Here is a 20,627-nt window from a genome sequence, read left to right on the forward strand (position 1 = left end):
CATATACTTTTCCTCTAGCATCAGTTAGGAAAGCTTTCAGCTGCAGTTAATAGCATAACCAATGACCAGTGGCCGTAAACGTAAGGACTTCTCATTACACGAGAAGCTGGGGGTAGGAGGGGCTCAGTGTTGATCCAGTGGCTTAAGGGTAGCTGCCACCCCCCAAGCCACCCTTTCTGCTCCACGAGCTATAGTGTGACTTTTCATTCTTATGCTGGTTACCTCATGACTACAAGGTGAGTATTGCTGCACCAGGCATCACATCTTCATCACAGGAAGAAGGAAGGGGTTAGGCAAGTTACCCACCATGTCTGTATCTTTATTACATAAGGAAAGCAAAACTTCCTTGAGAGTTCCTTATTGGAATTCCCCTTACTACTTAGCCAGAACTGACCCCTGGGCCCCCTCCTAGCTACGCAGGAGACTGGGAGGATATGTGGTTTCCCAGCTTCCGTTAGTTGTAGGTGGCAAGGGAGAAAAGGGGGTTGCGCATGCTGTTAGTCACCCAGCAGTGTCTACCATATCTGCCCACTCTAATCCAGTAGAGGAGTCTCCTGAGATTGCACTACAAGTGTCCCAGAATTATCTAAGAATTGATATGGAAGTCAGCACCCTCTGGTTTTTGCACTGCAGGAATCTTCAAGTGAAAGAGGATTCAGTGATGACTTTTCCACTCCTGGAACAAAACTGTTTAAATTCCATCCATTTGGCCATTAGCACAACTCGTCAAGAATTGCTATTCATCTTTCCCCCTGTACATTTTGTCTCTTCAGCTGGATTATAAGCTATCTGAGAAGAGGGATCTTATCTCACACCACCTTCTATTGTTAGTTACTCAAATTAGCGTGCCCTTTGTGGCATCCAGGGCACACCCACTAATGAAGATAACCCCCGAACATCGTGGGGTGAGTGAAGAGACTACACGCCTTCCATGGGATCAACCAGAGACACACCTAGGGGGCCGAATTTTTTGGAAAGGCCAACAGATGGAAACAATGTGGTTATAGAATCTGGCACGCTGGCTAGAGATGGGATTGGAGACTATTGTGCAAGCAGGGTGTAAGTTTTCAAGCTGCTTTTAAAACCAGGTTTGGAGGTGTTACTAAGTTTGGTCTACCCATCCCCCTCCTTTGTGATTCATTCATGTTCGTTCATTCCACAATAGAGGTCCTACTGTGTGTGCTGATGTTTTGAAAATTCAGCAAAGAATAACACATTCCTACCCTTAGAGCTTGTGAGGAAGCTGGTAAGTAAGCGGTCATAAGAAGCAGGACTATTATAGTCTCACTCTCGATGTGTCTCAGCAGCTCAGAAGTTCTGGGTTTAGGTTAGGGGGCATTCCCAACCCTTGGGTGGGGTTTGCTTAATTTCTCTTGGCTAGAAAACCTGAGTTAGAAAGGGCTTTAGAATCAGCAGAGGCTTCCCTGGTGGCTGAGACAGTAAGGAATCTGCCTGAAATGCACAAGACCCAAGTTTGATAACTGGAGAAGGGAATGAGCACCCACTTCCATATTCTTGCTTGGAGAATTCCATGGGTAGAGGAGCCTGGCAGGCTAAAGTCCAGGAGGGTGTCAAAGAGTCAGACATGACTCACTTCTTTACAGTTTTTAGAATCAGTCAGTCTTGGCTTAAAATCCAAGTTCTGTCACTGACCGTGGGACCCCGGGGCAGACTTCTGACCCCTGACCTCATGTGCCAGTTCTCAGTTACTGCCTCTCAGGTCTGGAAGCACCCTTCAATACATGCTTGGTGATCGGGGGGTTTCATTCTCCCACTTCTCCTTTAAGCACCACGTGAAGCTCTCAGCAGAGGGCGGGGGAGGAGGAGGCTTCCCGTCTTTGCAGCAGGATTGGGGCTCGGGGAGATGGCTGCGTGCTCATCCTGTAGAGCCGGCCGCAGCCACAGGACCCAGACCCTGGTCCGTCTGCGGCCTCGTAGCCTTGGCCTGGGTGTAACTGCCCTGCAACCCTCTCTACTCCGAAACCACTCTGCACTGCCAACCCTCCTGCCTGCACCAGCATGCACGCTCTCCCGACACAGGCCTCTGTCCCCTCTCACTGTCCCCGCCACATGTAGCCCGTCCTCCCACCCACTCTGAAGGCCTCTGCGCCTGCGGGTCCCTGACTCCCACTGACCACTGTCGCCCTGCCTACACACGGAAGGGTGTGGTGTATGCCTCGTCCAGCAATTCCAGACCAGCAAATTCTCTGCTGCCTGGTGGCCTGATTACACCCTTCCCGGCTCGTCTGTGCCCCTCAAGAGCGGCCCCTTCTCGGGGCTGTCTCTCCCTTAAGGCACCGTGGGCTTTTCCAAGATCTTGCAGCTCTTTCTCTACTGCTGTTAACAGCTCTTGATACTCAGCATCCATCATCTAACCTGTGTGGTTTCTGTTTCCTGATTGGACCCAGGGTATTGACATCAGCGAAGAAGAGATGCTAGTGTCAGTATCTGGGATTTATTTTCCCTCTCGAATGAGAAAGCCGGCATAAAGCCTACGGAGCACTGCTCCAGCCCTGAGAGGCACCCTGTCTCCTGCTGCAGCCGTGACTGTCTTTTCACAGAACCAGGGAAGCGAGTTTCAGTGGGTGCCAGGCACTCGACAGAATAGTGCCGACGTGTGTGTGGTTAGCCTTGGAGGAAGAGACCGAGGGTCAGAGAGACTAACCGAGGTTACGTGGGGTCATGAGTGCAATATGGGATTAAGCTGAAGCCAGGGCTGGTCCTTTGAGTCTGCACACCACGATGGGTTTCTGACGAGAGCCCTAAACCCTCATCCTCACCTGAAAGAACAATTTTCCTACATTAAGAACCACCTGAGTCTCCCTGCTCACTCCATGATGAGAAGAGCTGAGCAGCAGAATCGTTCGCTGGAGTTCTTTCGTAATGACTTAACTAAGAGATCTCCTCCTGAGAGAAAGGTCTGACTCATTCGAAAGGTGTGAGCCTGTGGTTTCCCTTTCTCTGAGCTGGCCTCCAAGGAGCCTGACCTTGAAACGGATGCTGTGAGCCTCGCCAAGTGTGCATGGGGCTGTTAGAAGCGCCACTTTGAGGAAAAATCCCATGGGTCACAACGTGGGCTCAATGCTTCATCAGCCGTGGGACCAGTTTGTAAGGCCGGTTGCTTGAACCTAACTTCCCAAAGGCCCACAGACCTTGTTGCATTCACTGATGCTTCTCCAGTCCCTAGAACAGCTTGATATAGTAGATGCTCAGTAAATATTCAAGTGGACGAATTTTACATGGTCAAGGATTTGCCATATTTCTTTACCTATGGGGCTTCACTAGGCTATTTTAAAGTAGGATTTTGTTTTAAAAGGTAGAGGGAGGAACACGAGTATGTGGTAGTAGGTAGGAACATGACTCTTCTATAAATCAAGGCATGACACACCATGGTTATAACATGCCAGTGACCAAACCACCCTAGTCAAACCTTGCTTTTCCTGTGTTTCATCTTTTCCAGGCGTTAGCCTCTTAGCTATCAGCCTATAACTCTGATAACGCTAGGGAAAGTGTGGTAACATCCCAGTAAACAACATAGTGGCTTTTTAAACCGGAGCCCTTTGGAAAAAATTGCCCAGTGCCTGGCTTGGAATTCTACACATGGCATCTAGTCCATCCATAAATGTCTGGCACTGATGTTGTGATGATGGCAAGATCTTAAAATAAAGGGCTGACATAGGTGGTGGAAACTCCGGCAGGGGAGGAAGGCTCAGAAGAGGGTCTTGGTGTTTTTAATCAGATAATCTCCCTACACATCTCAAATCATGACCGGGAAGCTGCCCACGCTTTCTATGCATAATTGTTCAGAAGGTGTGTGCTATAGCTCACAGAAACTGAACCAGCTTACTCAAAGAAAAAAACACTCTACATGTTATAGATGTCATAGAGGGAAAACCATGAGCACAAACTCCTGGACACTTCAAAAAAACCTTGCTTGCTTACTGGAAATGATTTCTTCTCCCACTTCCATTCTATCACGATGGAAAATATAAAGACTGTTTCTTTTCAGAAACACCAGGATGTGAGCCAGCAGTGGCCCTGCTTGTGGTTAGTCTCTTAAAACAGTTGTCCCAAAAACAAGCAGACGAAAGCCCGAAGTCTTTCAAATTTAGAGGTTTAATGGGTGTGAAGTTGGGCAGATCTGACTCTGCTGGTGTGTGGTGTTCTTCTACTGATTCCTTCAAATGTCTACGGAGCCCCTGCTAGGTGACAGCCCATGTCCTGTGTCTTGGCGTAGAGTGGGTGCTCCCTGCATTGGACACTTGGCCTGTCATGTGTCCCCATCACCTGGGATCCTTTCTAACACTGGAGTGAAAGTCACTCAGTCCAACACTTGGGGACCCCATGGACTATACAGTTCATGGAATTCTCCAGTCTAGAATACTGGAGTGGGTAGCCTGTCCCTTCTTCAGGGGATCTTCCCAACCCAGGGATCAAACCCAGGGTCTCCCGCATTGCAGGCAGATTCTTTACCCGCTGAGCCACAAGGAAAGCCCCAGAATACTGGAGTGGATAGCCTATCCCTCCTCCAGCGGATCTTCCTGACCCAGGAACTGAGCCTGGCCTTCTGCATTGCAGGTGGAATCTTTACCCACTGCGCTGTCGGGGACGCCCAACACATTGGAGGTGTGCGTTTAAATGTTGACTTGAATGGTTCTAGCACCCATGGAATTCATAGCACAGGAAGCTATGCAGAATTTCTTGTTCAGTTAGCACGTCTAACGCCAATAAAATCTGAGTTAAATGAAAATTTAACTTAAGGTAGCCTTAAGGCAAGAAAAGATGAATCACCAGTGGGCAGCAAGCAGCATTTCAAGACTTTTTAACCTACCTGGGGCAGGAATGATGGGCAGTGCCAAAGACCAATCATAACGCCACTGCCTCACTAGAGGTGGGTTCAAGGACACACCTCCTCAGTAATCAACCAGCAAGCTGGCCTCAGGGGACAAAGATTGCTCTTTTGTGGCGGGGGCATGCGTAGACCTATAGCTGATTCATGCTGATGTTTGGTAGAAACCAACACAATACTGTAAAGCAATTATCCTTCAATTAAATATCTAAAAATTGCTCTTTGCTACTTTATAGACACTGCATGTTTTATAATATGAAGTTTCCTTCTGAAAAGATTCACATGAACTCTTGTGACTTAATCAAAAGTCTAGCAAATAATTTAACCTAAATTCCATGTTAGAAGGGGAAAAAAAATCAAATGATTGTCAGGTGGCCTTTTACTTATAATGGGGAATTTGAGGATCCCTTGCAATATAGAGTTGCATTTCAAGATGTCTCACGACTAGAGAGTTTGGGAATTACTGTTTAGATCTCAATTATTCCTCCTACTCTCATTGCTACTAGAGTCATCGAGGATTAACACTCTTGGGATTGCAATTAAGCCCTATTGTGGATCTCCAGGAACAATTCTATTAATATCACTTTTCATCTTCTAGGTGCAAATTCAGGAAACATTCAGGGAGCGAATCTGTCTCAGCCACATGCCAGCTTTCTCGGAGCCTACTGGGGAGGAGTCTGCTTTTCCTGGGACCACAACAGAGTCCCTCCCCAACTTAGGAGGGATCGACAAAGAAAGTGCATCATTGGCTGAACACCTGGAGGTAGAAGGCTGTACCCAAGGGGCACAGCGTGAAGAAAACCAAGATGACAGCACGCTCGGACGTCCTTGGGGAGACCTGGGATGTGCGCCGAGCATCCCAGAAGCCCACAATGAAGCCACGTCCCCCTGTGAGCTGTCGGGGTCTCCCTCCCAGCCCCGGGTTGCCCCTGTGTTCCCTGAATTTGCGCATACTGCCCCTGCCCTGGAAACCGTGTGCGCTGGGCCAGGGAATGGAGTAGCCACATGTGGAACGGAGCGTCTTGAAGCAGGTGACCAAGAAGCATGTGATACCGTGGGCTCTCTGGTTGGAGCCCCAGTTGGTAAATATTTGCCTCAAGAAATCTGCTCCCTGGACCTAGAGCTGGCAGGTCAAAGCAAACCACCTGATTTATGTCCTCCCGATGACAAGACTCTGGACGTTCTTCCTCAGACACGAGGTCCTGAGCCTCCCCAGACTACGTGCGGGAACAGTGATGAGAGAACCTCTCCCGACTCCCCTCTTTTCATCAGCACTTTCATCTGGAACATCTCACAAAAAGCCAGTAACGGTGCCACCGGAGAGAATCTAGCCAACATAGAGGGTTCCACCTCCACATCGGCCTCCATAGTAAAGGCTGGCCAGGAGAGGCTGAGCCCCAGCCACTCAGGGGGCCTTGAGGAAAGACGGCCTCTATCTCCAGAGAGCAACTCGTCCGTTTGCGCTAGAGAAGGCGGTGACGAGAACTCTAGCCCTGGTGCCCTGGACTCGGCAGACATACTGGCAGGTCACAGTTCAGCAGCGAAGTTTCCTCAGGAGAAGCCCACAACACTAATTGCTAATGTTGAGTGTTCCGAGGTGACTGGGGAGAAGGACACATGCGCTCTTTCCGTTGCCCCGAAAGGCCACCCACCCAGATACCTCACAGTTTCAGTTGCTGGGGACAGCCACGCGGGCGGCCCTGAGGAGAGTTCACCTCGGGCACCAGGTGGAAACACTTCTCAACTTCCTTCCAATGTACCGTTGGCTCATGTTGTGAATGGTTCCACAATCAACTCTTCAAGAGAGCTGGGTCACATGGCTCCCAGTGGACCCGGAATCCATGTCCAGGTTCCTCAGCTCCCGGAGGGAGAGGGTTTCTGTAGCAGTTCCCCTCTTCAGATTGATAACCTGTCTAGAAAGAGCCAGACCGGGCCCAGAGCAGACACTAGGACCGTTGGAGAGAATTTCCAAGAAAAAGGAAGTGAAACAACACAAAGTGTCCAGCAGGGTTCTTCTGACGATAATTTCCAAGAAATTTTGCCCACAACGTCTGTCAGACAAGTAGAAACAAACCTGGTGCCCTTGGACTGCTCATTAGCCTCCACGGAGAGAGGAAGGCAGAACTTGGGCTTGGGGACTCGTGTGCCTGTGATGGCTGAATCTACAGCGAAAGATGACAGTAGGCCTCTGAGCCAAGGTCCCCCTCTCGCTAATGTCCTTCTGGACGAGTCTAAAGAGAGCAGTCCAGGATATTGGGAAGCAGGTAAAAAGCTGAAGATCATAACTCTAGAGGCTTCTGTTTCAGAAACATGGCCACTGGGACAACCAACAGATTCTGGGCTCAAGGGGATGGACGCTGGTCTCATTCCTGACAGGATCCGGGCGATTCCTGATGTTCTAAAGGCGGGTGCTGCTGTGCCTAAACCGGGCCCCTCTAAGACAGCATCAGCCTGCAGTCCTCAGGCAGAGGATAGCTCAGCAATTGCTAATATCCGAAAAATCCATAAAAGGGAAGACCGAGCTGGCCGTTCAAGTTGGAGTTGTCTTTCCTCCCAGTATTTGAGCCAACGCAGATTCCTGGAGTCATCTGTGGACCCTGTAGAGGAAAAGAAAGTCTGTGTCACGGGCTTGCTCCCGGAGACTTCCAGTACTGAAAGGAAGGAAAATGCTAACCATGTGAGCCAAAACCCAGATGAAAACCGACTCGAGAGGGATCGGCCCGCCTTCTTTAAACAGCTCCTGTCCTGCCCTAATGTCTTGGAGTCCTCTGTGGACCCCATCGATGAGCTGAGTGTGGGGTGGGCCGGGGTGGACCCACCAGAGGCTTCTGAGTCCACACTGGGGGCCGTTGGCAGGGAGAGTAAACCGGATGATGGCCACTCGGACCAGAGACTGGAAGTCCAGCCTGCCATCTTGCAAGTTCCGTGTCCCCAGCAAAGTGGGGAAACCCCTCCAAGTAAAAACATCATCGACCAAAACCAAGGGGACCGTGTGGGACGGGAGGCAGGACAACGTCACCGTGACGGAGCAGAGCGGGACGTGCGTTCTGCCATCTTGCCAGTCCCGGGCCCCGTGCGGGGTGGGGAGGCGACTCCCGGCGGCCGCCTCAGAAGCCGTGTACAGGAAGGCGGTGAGAGGCGCTCAGCGGGGCCTGGACGCAGTGAAAGCACCAGAGCAGCGTTAGCTCCCCCCGCTTTAGCTCTCTCTAGCGGTCTTGCCAGGATGACCCCCCCATCTGTTGGAGTCGATACTCACAGCCTCACAGCTCAGAGTCATGACCTCCGTGAGGAGGACTTTGTGGAGCCCAGAAACCAGCAGCGTGCCTTTTCTGACTCGGAGGAAAGGCGAGCTGTGAAAAGTGCGTGGAAGCGAGCGCCCTCTTCCAGTGGTCTCACCCCGGGGCCTTTTACTTCATCTCCTGAAAGAAGAGGCATCACAGGCTTTTCAAGAAGCCACAGAATTGAGGAACATAAGATAGAGGAGCCCCCTATTGGGGAACCCAAACCCACAGGCACATCTGGTTCTCCGGAGGGGCCCCTGGCGTCTGTTTCTGGAGAACGTGTGTCGGCCAAAGTTCCTAAGATGCTGCTGGACCCCTACCTACAGGGCTCCACCCTGGGCCACGGGAAGAAGTTGGGGGAGAAGGTTGGCCCCGTGGTAGCCCAAGCTAGCCATCCACCCCCGCCAGCAGCGATGAAGTCACAGGAGGTCAAGGAGAAGCAAAAAAGCCCAGGAAGTGGACACTTACCCGAGGGGGTAAAGAATAAAATTCTGTCCAGGGTGGCCGCCCTGAGGCTGAGATTGGAAGAGAAGGAGAACGTGAGAAAACACTCGGTCTTTAAGAGTCCTCAGCCTGGAACGTCGGGCTCACACACAGCTGAGAAGGGAGAGCCGCGAGGGCCGCCTTGCCAGAGCGAAGGCAGAGGTAGGCCTGTGCTGCTTGCCGTCAGCGTTTGGGTTTGTTGACCTTGATGGCAAGTTCGCGTGTCCTCCTGCACCCTTGCAGTTAGGGTGCATGTCCGCTGGGCAGGCACTGGATGCCATGACCAAGTGGTCTGACGTGTAGGCTGGTGGGTCTCAAATGTGAGTGAGCTTGGGTTCCCCTAGAGAGCTCGTTTAGACAGATCGCTCAGTTGTGTTCAGCTCTTTGGGACTCCAGGCTGTGGCCCTTCAAACCTCTCTGTCCGGGGGACTCTCCAGGCAAGAGGACCTGAGTGGGCAGCCTGTCCCTCCTCCAGGGGATCTTCCCGACCCAGGGATCAAACCCAGGTCTCCCACACTGAAGGCAGAGTCTTTACCAGCTGAGCCACCAGGGAAGCCCATGAATACTGGAGTGGGCAGCCTGTCCCTCCTCCAGGGGATCTTCCCGATGCAGGAGGTCTCCTGCTTTGCAGGCAGATTCTTTACCACCTGAGCGACCTGGGAAACCCGTTAAGACTGCTGGCTGGGCCCGACCTAGAGTTTCTGATTCAGGAGAAAGTGCATGTCTACTGAGCTCCCAGGGGATCTACTGGGAGTACCACTGATAACAGGCTGCCTATAGGTAGGCTTAACTGAGGGAGCATGTGCTTAAGATGCTTCCTGTTTAATTATCCTTTGAAAAGTAAGCCAGAAAGAAAAACACCAATGCAGTATACTAACACATATATATGGAATTTAGAAAGATGGTAACGACAACCCTATATGCAAGACAGAAAAAGAGACACACATGTATAGAACAGACTTTTGGACTCTATGGGAGAAGGCTAGGGTGGGATGATCTGAGAACAGCATCGAAACATGTATATTATGAAGCGTGAAACAGATTGCCAGTCCAGGTTGGATGCATGAGACAAGTGCTCAGGGGATGCATGAGACTGGAGGAGGAGCAAGTTTTGCTGTAAAAAAGGGAAGTTCTTTTGGGACCTGTTAAGTGTGTGGTTATGTCAGGTCCCAGTGCTGAGGCCAGGAAAGGACCACAGTATCAGCCATCAGGGACCTCAAGGTGGTCGTGTTCTGTTGGAGTGCCGTGAAATTCAGGGACTTTAGTAACTGGCATTAAGCTCGTGCCATCCCTAACTTAGCCTCTGGAGGTCCTTGAGGCAGTGAATTTGTAATGCCTTGTTCCTTTGTCATTCACAAATGACTTGTACTCAGAGGGTTTCTCACATCATATAAAAGGATTGAACTTTCAATCCCACTCTTACCCACATGGGCGTGTCCCCTTGGGTAGGTCATGGTTTTGGTGGTGGTTTAGTCACTGAGTCATGTCCATCTCTTTTGAGACCCCGTGGACTGTAGCCCACCAGGCTCCTCTATCCATAGGGATCTCCAGGCAAGAATAACGGAGTGTGGGTGGCCACTTCCTCCTCCAGAGGATCTTCCCGACCCAGGGATCAAACCCAAATCTCTTATGTCTCCTGCATTGGCAGGAGGATTCTTTACCACTGAGCCACTAAAGAGCCTGTTGATACTTTTAATCCTGGAGGCCCTTAAAAAGGTGAATGGTGGTGTGGGAAAGTTTAAAAATGCTTTCTGGGGGAAAGCCAGACTCCAAAGTTTGGAAACCAGGTTTGTTCAGAGCACAGTGTATCTAGGAGGTCTGAATGGGAGCTGAAGATTGCTGAGATGGGAGGGGGAGGTATTTGCTAGATTGAATCACTCCCACAGAAGGTGTTGCAGACACAATGAGAGATGTGTTCAACCTTTGGCACTTCAGCATTGGAAGCTGTTGAAAGGGAGAAGGTTGGAGTTAGGTTTAGAGGAGGAGAGGGACACTTCGGTTGTCCAAGTCCAGGTGTCTGACTTCTAATAGAGCAGTTACATCTGAACCCACTTATAGGCAACAACACGCATTTTAAACTTTTTTTTCCATTTATCTTTGGCTGTGCTGGGTCTCTGCTGTGAATCCTCTTCTCTAGTTGTGCTCCGTGGGCTTCTCCGTGTGGTGGCGTGTCTCGGTGTGGGGTGCGGATGTCAGCAGCTGTCACCCATGGGCTTAGCTGCTCCCTGGCATCTTCCTGGACCGGGAATTGAACCTGTGTCTCCTGCATTGGCAGGCGGATAATCTTTAACACTGAGCCACCAGAGAAGCCAAACACTGGAGTTTTGGTGAGAGGGAGGGGAAAGTGTTGTTTGGAAAGGAGATTTGAAGATGCCAGTTTTAAGAGATGAAGAGGTTTTGGTGCAGAGTGGAGAGTATATTTTCCATCTCACACTTGCCGCTCTTCACTGTGCTCACTGCAAAAGGCAGGGCAGGTCAAAGGGTGGAGAAGATGGCTGGGGTGTAGGTGGCAGGGAGGCTCTGTCCTCAGGGACAGGCAACTTGGGTGGAATCTGTCACGGCCCTGTGAGAAGTCTTCAGTGCATAGTGAGTGGCTGTATACTTTCTGCCCATTATAATGTCACTTCAAATAAAAGATTAAAAATTTTTAAAAAGCATCAACCAATGCAGCTAATTGGTACAATTAGACTGAACAGGATTTACAGAAAAACATTCAGGTACAATCTGGGAGTCTCCTTGTGACCATTTTTTCCATTAAAAGTGGCATGGGTTTTCTTTCAAATTGAAGTATAAAACTTCTTTGCATCTCACCCTGCCCTTTGAGTCTGAAGTCCCCAGGGTCTCTGTTCCAGGTTTCAGACCCTCGGGGGTTCAGAGTCCTGGTAACTGCAGTCAGTTCTGCTTTGCTTTGCATCAACGCCAAACTCCATCCCATAACCCAAGATCCCAGCCACCTCTTTCTGAGCTCTTTCCCACAAAACCTGGTAAAAGTCATAGGAGATGGTGGCGAGGTAACGCTGCAGCCTTCTAACGCTAGGGCGAGGCTCTCTTAGCAGAGACCTCGCTCCCCATCCGCGTCAGAGGGGCCACAGCCTTGGCTGCAGAAAAGAACTGCACACGAAACAACTTCCCGAAGAGGTATCCAACCTGTAGGTATCCAACCGTACTCTAGTGATATGCTTCAGAACGTTTAAAGAGAGTGGAAATGTGCTTTAAAAAATCAAGTGGTTTCAGCCCAGAGGCGGTGGGGGTGGGAATCATGTTTGGAATTGTTGCCCGTCTCTTTGTGGGGAAGGACCAACCAGGTGCTGTTGGAGGGTTTGATCTCGAGCTGCTTGGCCTCCCCAGGCGCGAAGGGCTGCAGCCCCGGGAAGCACAGCCTTGGGGGCGGGGAGGGGTTAGGCCTGTGAGCGGGAGGGGAGGCGGTATTGGGTGTGAGGGATGACTCGGAAAGAGGACAGAGTAAACTTTGATACTCCAAGCTCAGTGCAGCCAGAGCTTTATAGTCACCAGGGGACTTCTCAATCCTTTGCCCTCAACACTTGGCCCGAATATACACAGAAGATAAACCCAGCTTCAGCTCTCTCATCTGTTTTGTCCCCCACCCATCCCACACAAAAGGGGGGGGTCCTCTCTCAAAGCCCCGTGGCCGCCTGACCAAGCCTCTCTCTCCGTGACCCTCATTCAGCTCTGCCGGCCACGTTATGCCTTGCCCTGAATCCCCCGCCCCGGTTTCTGTCTTCAGAACCCGCAGCTGGCTGTGGACAGGGCTGGCAGACTTAGGAACACTTAGGTGTCAGGAAATCATCCATGAAGTGTCCTGGAGGAAATGTGTCCCAGGTGGGGCGATGGGTGTGGTCAAGACCCTGGACAGATCTTGACAGCGGGGGTCAGGGCACCTGCACCTTGGCTAGCTAGGGCCAGATGAAGCGAGATGGGCTTTGTCATCCGTAGGACTCGGATCCCATCTTTCAGTATATCTCATCTTTCTCCTGTACTATCGTTAGTGCCCAGAGATACTCTCTAATTGAAGAATTCCTGAGCATCCCATATTACTTCCTGGGAAGAAAAATAAGCTTTTAAATACGTTATATAGCCAAGCTAACTCTGTTGCGAAGAGAGGGGAGCCAACATTTAACACATTGCCCTGTTGCCTGAGATTCCACTGCTGTGAAATCGTCAGACAGCCTCCGTGTTGATGACTTTTGGCTGTGGATTATATAACACAACCAAAGCTGTGTAATTGTGGAACTTGGCGTGTAACAGACCAACTCCACGTGTCCAGTAACCTCACTACCGGCCCTGTTCTGACCACTGGGGGTGTTAGCCGTCCTCCTCTGGTCTGTGCTGCCGCCCAGTGGCTATCCTGAGTAATTACACTTGCCTGCTGTGCCAAGCTCTCCTCCCTGATTGGTTTTTTTCAAGATCACAATTTCCTGAGAGGGATGGATATTAATACACACAGTTGTCGCTGAGTCGTGTGTCTGATTCTGCTATCCCATGGTCTGTAACCCACCAGGCTCCTCTGTCCAGGGGATTTCCCAGGCAAGAATACTGGAGTGGGTTGCCATTTCCTTCTCCAGGGGATCTTCCCCACCCAGGGATTAAACTCGCATTGGCAGGCGGATTCTTTACTGCTCAGCCATCAGGAAAGCCCGTTAACATTCCTACTCCTGTTATAATTTCTAAAAACATCAAGGATTATAAGTTTACTGCTAAAATCAGTTTTAGCAAAAATAGAATATCAAGTCTGTCTGGAATGAATTAGATAATCTACCTTCAGACAGACATGATCATCCATGATTTTTAAAGGGTGACGTTCAAAGAACCCTGAATGTCACCTAGGCCCTGGTAGTCGTGTCTGTTTTGCTCCTGTTTGATTCAGGTAGACAGTTCTGCTAATGAAATTGATAGCGGACGTCCCGAAAATCCATTAGGATATCTTCAGCAAAGACAACTGTGAGCAAGGAGCAAGGTGGACGAATATTCTTCAATAAATAACTTGGTTGTTTTTTAAGAGAAATGCTCCTCTGGCTGTGCTCGGTCTTAGTAGCACCACGTGGAAGCCTGCTTGTCCTGCAGGGACCTTTTGTTGTGGTACGTGGTGCGCGACTGTGGCTCGAGGGCCCATTGCCCCTCAGCACGTGGGGTCCTCCCGGACTGGGGATCGAACCTGCGTCTCCTGCATTGGCAGGCTTGATTCCTAACCACTGGACCCCCAGGGAAGACGCCTGCACGTCACTGTTGAGATGCCTTTTGCGCCTGGGGCTAGCCATCATTCTGCTCCCCAACCCCCAGGTCTGCCTTTGACCTGGCTGGCCTCTCGTAGCATCTTTGTTTGGCTGGGTTCTGTCGACAGCCGTCCTTCCCATCCTTTTTTTTTTTTTTAATCTCAAGTTCTATTTCACTTTGTGCATTGCAGAGCTCAAGGAATTTTAGGTAGTAAAAAGTGGGACTTTTTTAAGAGTTCACATCCAAATTATACTAGCTGTCTTTAATAAATTTACAAAATCAGTGCTCGCTTCGGCAGCACATATACTAAAATTGGAACGATACAGAGAAGATTAGCATGGCCCCTGTGCAAGGATGACACGCAAATTTGTGAAGCGTTCCATATTTTTTTACTCAGCCATTAAAAAGAATTCATTTGAATCAGTTCTAATGAGATGGATGAAAGTGGAGCCCATTATACAGAGCGAAGTAAGCCAGAAAGATAAAGACCATTACAGTATACTAACACATATATATGGAATTTAGAAAGATGGTAATGATAACCCTATATGCAAAACAGAAAAAGAGACTCAGATGTATAGAACAGACTTGTGGACTCTGGGAGAAGGCGAGGGTGGGATGTTTCAAGAGAATAGCATTGAAACATGTATATCTAGGGTGAAACAGATCACCAGCCCAGGTTGGGTGCATGAGACAAGTGCTCGGGCCTGGCGCACTGGGAAGACCCAGAGGGATCGGGTGGAGAGGGAGGTGGGAGGGGGGACCGGGATGGGGAATACATGTAAATCCATGGCTAATTCATTTCAGTGTATGACAAAAACCACTGCAATGATGTAAAGTAATTAGCCTCCAACTAATAAAAATGGAAAAAAAATAAAAACCCAAAATAAATAATAAATTTACAAAATCGGAAACCCTGACAAATACAGTTCATTCTCTCACGAGAGTGAGGCATCTTCAGTTGAAGCCAAGGGCCTCTCAGCACTCGTTTAGTGGTGAATAGACTCTACAATTACTTCATCTTCTTTGATTTCTAAGAGCAGAGAAGAAATTTTCAAAGTGGACTCTTCATTTCTTCCATAGTCATTATTTCTAGGGCGTACGCGATTTCTCCCAAACTAGAAGCAACACTGTTTAAAAGGTGGCACATGTCAAAATTAGAAAACAAAATTATAATGATCACGCAAGAGTCACTTTCTGCTTCACGTTAAAGTAGATGTATTTCAGAGGGCAGTGTTTAATAGGCAGCCAGGCCACAGTGCCTGACAGGCAGGCTTAACTACATCAAGACCTTTTCAAAAGTGAAAAGCCTGCTTATCGCTCCTTAACGCTCTCAAAGCAAATTCTTTTTGTCTGCTCTGAGCATGCCAAGGTGGGAGGGCTGGAAAGGGAGTTAGATTGACCTGTTCATTTCCTACCTGCTTAGGAAAGTGACATCTCCCTTCAGATACCACGTTTCCCCATCAATTAATGGAGGATAATAATAATCTCGGTCTCCTGGCTTTGTTGAGAGAATTAAATGTGATAAAACAGGAAAGTCTAAAAGCTCTTCTGCACCTCTCATAAGAAAACTGACCTACAAGTCTTCTCCTTTCCAGCTCCGGTATTACTGAAAAAGATCCAAGCTGAGATGTCCCCTGACCACTCTGGAAATGTAAAATTGAGCTGCCAGTTTGCAGAGATTCATGAAGATTCTACCATCTCATGGACAAAAGATTCAAGATCAATAGCCCAAGTGCAGAGAAGGTGCGTTATCTGCCCTGGTTACTTTTCACAGTTGTTTATTTCACAATGTGGTTCTAAAGGAAAATAGTAAGTCATAGGAAATAAAACAAGGTTGAGGCAGAAACTCCACACCCACAGTGTCCAAGAAGACAGACAGAGGAGAGATACCTGGACAGGGGAGAGGGCAGAGGGTTCGCGCCCTGCCTGCAGCCGCACGCACCCCTTTCGTCCTTGAAAAACAGGGGAACCTGTCAATCATCTGCTAGTCTGAGGCTCTGTGGTCCCCAGATTAAAGAGCTCTCGTGTCTGCCCGTACAACTTGCTGTCCTCATAAATTCCCATTAACCTGGCAAAAAGCTCAGACAAAGCTAAGAAGGTAAATCAAAAGGAAAAAACAATATGAGGTTATGGAAAAGTGGCATCTCCCAAGGGTGGAGAGCCGCCATCCCTAAGATGGGAATACCAGTTTCTATCTGGGGCCCCAGGTTTATTAGAGGAGAGGAGGAGGGGGGAGGTGAGTGAGCACATTGTTGTATCCCCTGGGTACAGTGACCCGCCCTAAAGCCCCTCTCTAGCAGTAAACACTTGCTCAAGTGAACTGGTGAATCAGGCTTTGTCGCATGAAGGAAGTGTGGCTCCTTTTAGGAACAGATCCCCTGGTTCGATGGAAACCAGTCTAACTTAACCCTCACAAGCCTCTGCCAAAAGAGATCCCAGTTCAGCTCCCCAAGTGTTCTTAACCCACTAGTCTTGTCACAAGTCAGCTGAAAGTATCAGTCGCTCAGTTGTGTCCAACTCTTTGCAACCCCATGGACCGTAGCCTCCCAGGCTCCTCTGTCCATGGAATTCTCCAGGCAAGAATTCTGGAGTGGGTTGCCCTTTCCTTTTCCATAAAAAGTGAGGCAAATCAGTTTTCTGTATAATTAAATGTCTGCTTGGAAAACATCTTTGTAAACTGTTCCAGATGCAGCTATGGAAGACTTGAACTCTAGTTTCATTTCTATAACATCACTCCAGAAAAATCCAACTGGGCTATGATTGTAATAAAGCTGCTTTGCCTATAAGTGCAACTTCAGAGTGATGATGCTTGCCCACATCCATGTCCCCCCACTGCAGAGCAGGAGACAACTCCATGGTGAGCCTGGCCATCCTTCAAGCCGGTCAGAAGGACCAGGGCCTCTATTACTGCTGCATCAGGAACAGTTACGGGAAAGTGACCGCTGAGTTTAACCTCACCGCCGAAGGTAAACCTCAGCTTTGCCATTTCCAGTGAAAACCGCTAGCCCCTGCCAGCTCAGGGCAGCTCGTTGGTACTGAAGGCTTTCTCTTCTGTTTTCTAGTTCTCAAACAGCTCTCAAGTCACCCAGATGTTAAAGGTAAGCGAATCTGAGCTGAACGTCAGCGGAAGTGGGTGCACCCTAAACCCTGAGACAGAGCCTCTAGAGACGAAGGCAGAAGCAGAGTTCCCATCAGCTCTTCTGACCAAGGAGGAGAAGGCTCAGGGATGCCTGGGAAAATGAGGATAACTCATAAGCTGTTTCAACCTAATCTCGGGGCCTACGATGAATGGGTTAGGCTACAGGTGTCCAGCATGAGTTAGTAAGATCAGACTGTAGCTGTGCAGTTATTAGGACCATGTGGTGGTGGGGGGTTGGGGTTTAAGCTTCTCTGAAGCACCAGCCGTGCATCCAGCCCATCTCCATGGGATTTTTCAGCCTCTGGCACTTTCAGAGTGTATTTTGGTTCTGCTTTTTTTTTTTTTCTTTTCAGTTGGACTAGCTGAGCAGATTTTCAAAGAGTCAGCTGTCTGGGAGAATAAGTCCATTCATTTGCATCTTAGAAGTGGGAGGTGGACTCTTGTGCTTTCCTATGGCACTAGTGCACCGCTGGCGTAGCAGCAAGCTAACAGCTGCCCCAGGACACAGGCTGACTCGGGGCCACCTGCCAAGTCCGCGCTGGTCGTGTGTCTCCTCAATGGGGCCAGTTGCCCACTGCGCTCGGTCACTTGCTGGCAGTTTCTCGCAGCCTTCCTGGGGGGCAGGGAGGCCCTGATTTGTAGGTTTCTAGTCTCCATGATGCAGACACCCGCCATGGCCAAGTTCACACTGCCAGGCTGTACTATGTGCACTGATTTTTTTTTCCCCTAAGGCAACTAAAATCCTGAGATCTTTGAAAATAAGCCAGTACAGATGATCAGGATGCAGTAACATCTAGTAATTAAAGACAAAGGGCTGGGATCTCGACTTAAATGGTCTATTAAATGTTGCGTTTTGTCCAAAACAGACTTAAATGCAAATCCTCACAAACCATTCAGACACTGCAAACCTGTGAGTCATATGCTTGTGTAATTTTATATCCTTTCCCTACATCTGTCTCCATCCCCCTGAAGTCTAAATATGCAAAAGAATGTCCTTTTCTCCTATCAGAAAAATGACCTTCAGAAGAAGGGATTCTGTCTCCTAAGCTGCTTAGCACCAGTGGGCATTCCCCATCGCAGATTCTTGCTCCGACCTCGTAAATTTAGGTTTGCAGAGACTCGTTTCTCCAGGCTTTGACCAGTCAGGAATGAGACCCTCGTGGGGATGAGGTACTGGGCCCTGCAGCTGTAGTGCTGTGACTCCATTGCGCGGGAGTCTAGACCCTGAAGACAGCACCTTCTCCATGTGACCGGGGGTCCAATTTCTATGGCTGGGAAGGCCGTACCTTCCTCTGCCTCCTGTGTGCCTTTCGATGAAGAAGCTTCAAGTGACTTCACCTGGAGAAATCTCCCCTAGACACCTTATTTAAATCTCCAGAAGAGGCACGTCACAAGTTGATCTCTAAAAATCTAATAAAACCAAGCTGGTGGGAGAGCCCAAAATGAATGACGCAGAGCTAGAACAACTTAATGATGGCACACAGGGCTTCAGAGAAGTTCTAAGATGTATCTTATATTTTCTCCTGGCTAAGTAGACATTCCTGGAAGTTACGGACAGGATTACTGAGGATGGTGGAGTTCGTGCTTGTCACGTATTTTTTCTTATGGGAAGTTGCTCATCCCCACCCTTGTATAGTAAGGCACAAAAAGGTTTCCTTCCTATTATGAAGCATAAAGTCTGGAACAACTTTTGTCTCTAGTTAATTTGAATTTTAAAATACACCAGCTTTTAACTTTCAAGATTAATTGAAGTTTGAAAACTTTTGGCATCTTTGAAGGAAAACAGTGTGGTCATTATAGCTCACATTTATTGGGCTCTGGTATATATACATAACATTTCCTATATTCTTTCAGAGCTCTAGGGGGCAAAATTGTTAATTTAAATTGATCATTTAACCAGAATTAAGATTTGGGTTATAAAAAGCACTCCATTTTGTTACCTAATCTTAAATTTTAACTTAAACCATACTCTGCTCAAGTTTTCTTTTCTCTTCTGGTTCTCTTAGGATGAAATCCATAATACAACTGATTCCTTTAAAATTTATTTGGGAAAATAGGACATTGCCTACCTGTTTTCCTCTTCCTCCGAATCTAGTCTAAAAACTCCAGATAGGTTCCTCTGCAGGAGACTTCTGTTAGCATTTGTAAACTCTTGGAACATCTTTTTGAAGACTTTTCACTGACATCTTTATTCATTATTTTATTTGAAAATCCCCTACCTGCCTTCTTTCTGACAATAATCAATACTATTTAAGAGTAGAAGATCTTTTCCATATACTTTTCATTGCTAACATTGGTAATAGACTGCCCTTAAAATATGATTTGAAAAATTTTTCAAAGAAAAAATATTTCACTATTCTAAATGGTAAAGTGGAATTTTCACATGACTTGCAATGTCTATCTTTTAAGCATTCAGAAACATAAGTTTTCATCTTTGGAGGAGCAGAGGGCTTTTAAAATCTGAATCTTATTTCATTGAAAGCCATCTTCTCTCAGCCAATCAGAAGTCTGAGTTGGTCATCTCTAGTTTAAAGTGAAGCATTCTGATTGAATCCTTTGTCATCTGAAACACATGCAGAAATCGACTCAATACAAGTGCTAGAAAACTTTTCACAAAGAGATCCAAGATGATTCTACCATGTTTCAGCTTCTCTTCAGAGGGAACTCTTTTTTTTTCTTGTTTTGGGTTGTACCTGCCTATTTCTTTAATCTACCCCAGGCATTAAGAGGCAGTAACACCTGCAAGCAAACAAAATTGGGTCTTGGGGAGGCAAAAAACTTACTTTTGTTCATGAAGCACAGATGTACACACAGTACATAAGCAGATACAGAGCACCTCCCTGGCACTCACATTCTATGTGAAGCACTGGGGGCAGGGGAGGCTAAAAAGACTCCTTGCAGGGAGGCAATAATGAAAACAGAAAACTGGGAAACACTGAGCTAGCAGATCTTATTGTTGGTTCTTGCTCCCTCTTCCACATTTCGCTCATCTTTTCCACTTGCCTTTAATCACCTGGCCTGATCCTGTTCACACTTTCTAGACCTGTCTACAGTACTTTTTCTTGCCCCGCTCGCCTACAGTCCCCTGGGGGCCAGGCCTTGCTCTGTATCCCCAGTGACCAGCTCCCCCATCTCCCCGGCAAGCTCTGCCTCTGCTGGGAGTCCAGCGTGGTTCCCGCTCCCAGCGTCTGGGGGTCAGCCTTGTCCCTCGCTGTGCCTGTGTGGGGATGCTCCTCGGCCAATGAGCCGGGCTGGGGGATGTTTCTGTGCAACGGAAGCTGTGTTGCATTCTAGTATATGAAGAGATTGAATTCAGCCAGCTCATCTTCCGAGAGGACTTCCTCCGTGACAGCTACTTCGGGGGCCGCCTGCATGGCCAGATCGCCACGGAGGAGCTGCACTTCGGGGAGGGCGTCCACCGGCGAGCGTTTCGCAGCAAAGTGCTGCGTGGGCTCACGCCGGTCTTCAAGCCCGGCCACGCCTGCGTGCTCAAGGTGCACAACGCCGTCGCCTACGGGACCAGAAACAACGACGAACTCATCCAGAGGAACTACAGACTCGCGGCGCAGGTGGGTCCGCCCGCCCTCGGGGGCTGCTCAAGGTGGGAGACGGACCCAGGTAACCCGAGATCAGAGTCCGA

General features: G+C 48.7%; 1 protein-coding gene and 1 non-coding gene across 3 annotated transcripts in view; both read left to right on the forward strand.

The window, feature by feature from the left end:
- The window catches only part of ALPK2 (alpha kinase 2), a 132,912-nt gene that overhangs the window by 84,383 nt on the left and 27,902 nt on the right, over positions 1-20,627 (forward strand). The window contains exons 5-9 of one of the 2 annotated variants that reach the window (XM_070452453.1): positions 5,448-8,775; positions 15,444-15,591; positions 16,687-16,814; positions 16,911-16,946; positions 17,854-20,257. In XM_070452453.1, coding sequence (XP_070308554.1) covers positions 5,448-8,775; positions 15,444-15,591; positions 16,687-16,814; positions 16,911-16,946; positions 17,854-17,918 — 3,705 coding nt within the window. In that variant the 3' untranslated portion in view covers positions 17,919-20,257. Of the gene's footprint in view, positions 1-5,447; positions 8,776-15,443; positions 15,592-16,686; positions 16,815-16,910; positions 16,947-17,853; positions 20,258-20,281; positions 20,557-20,627 lie in introns of those variants that run through there. The other variant, XM_020912818.2, reaches the window with a different exon arrangement.
- LOC139030480 (U6 spliceosomal RNA) lies at positions 14,128-14,234 on the forward strand. The gene has a single exon (XR_011482845.1). It is a non-coding gene; the product is annotated as a U6 spliceosomal RNA (small nuclear RNA).

The sequence above is a fragment of the Odocoileus virginianus genome, chromosome 22 (assembly GCF_023699985.2).
Source record: "Odocoileus virginianus isolate 20LAN1187 ecotype Illinois chromosome 22, Ovbor_1.2, whole genome shotgun sequence".
NCBI lineage: Eukaryota > Metazoa > Chordata > Mammalia > Artiodactyla > Cervidae > Odocoileus > Odocoileus virginianus.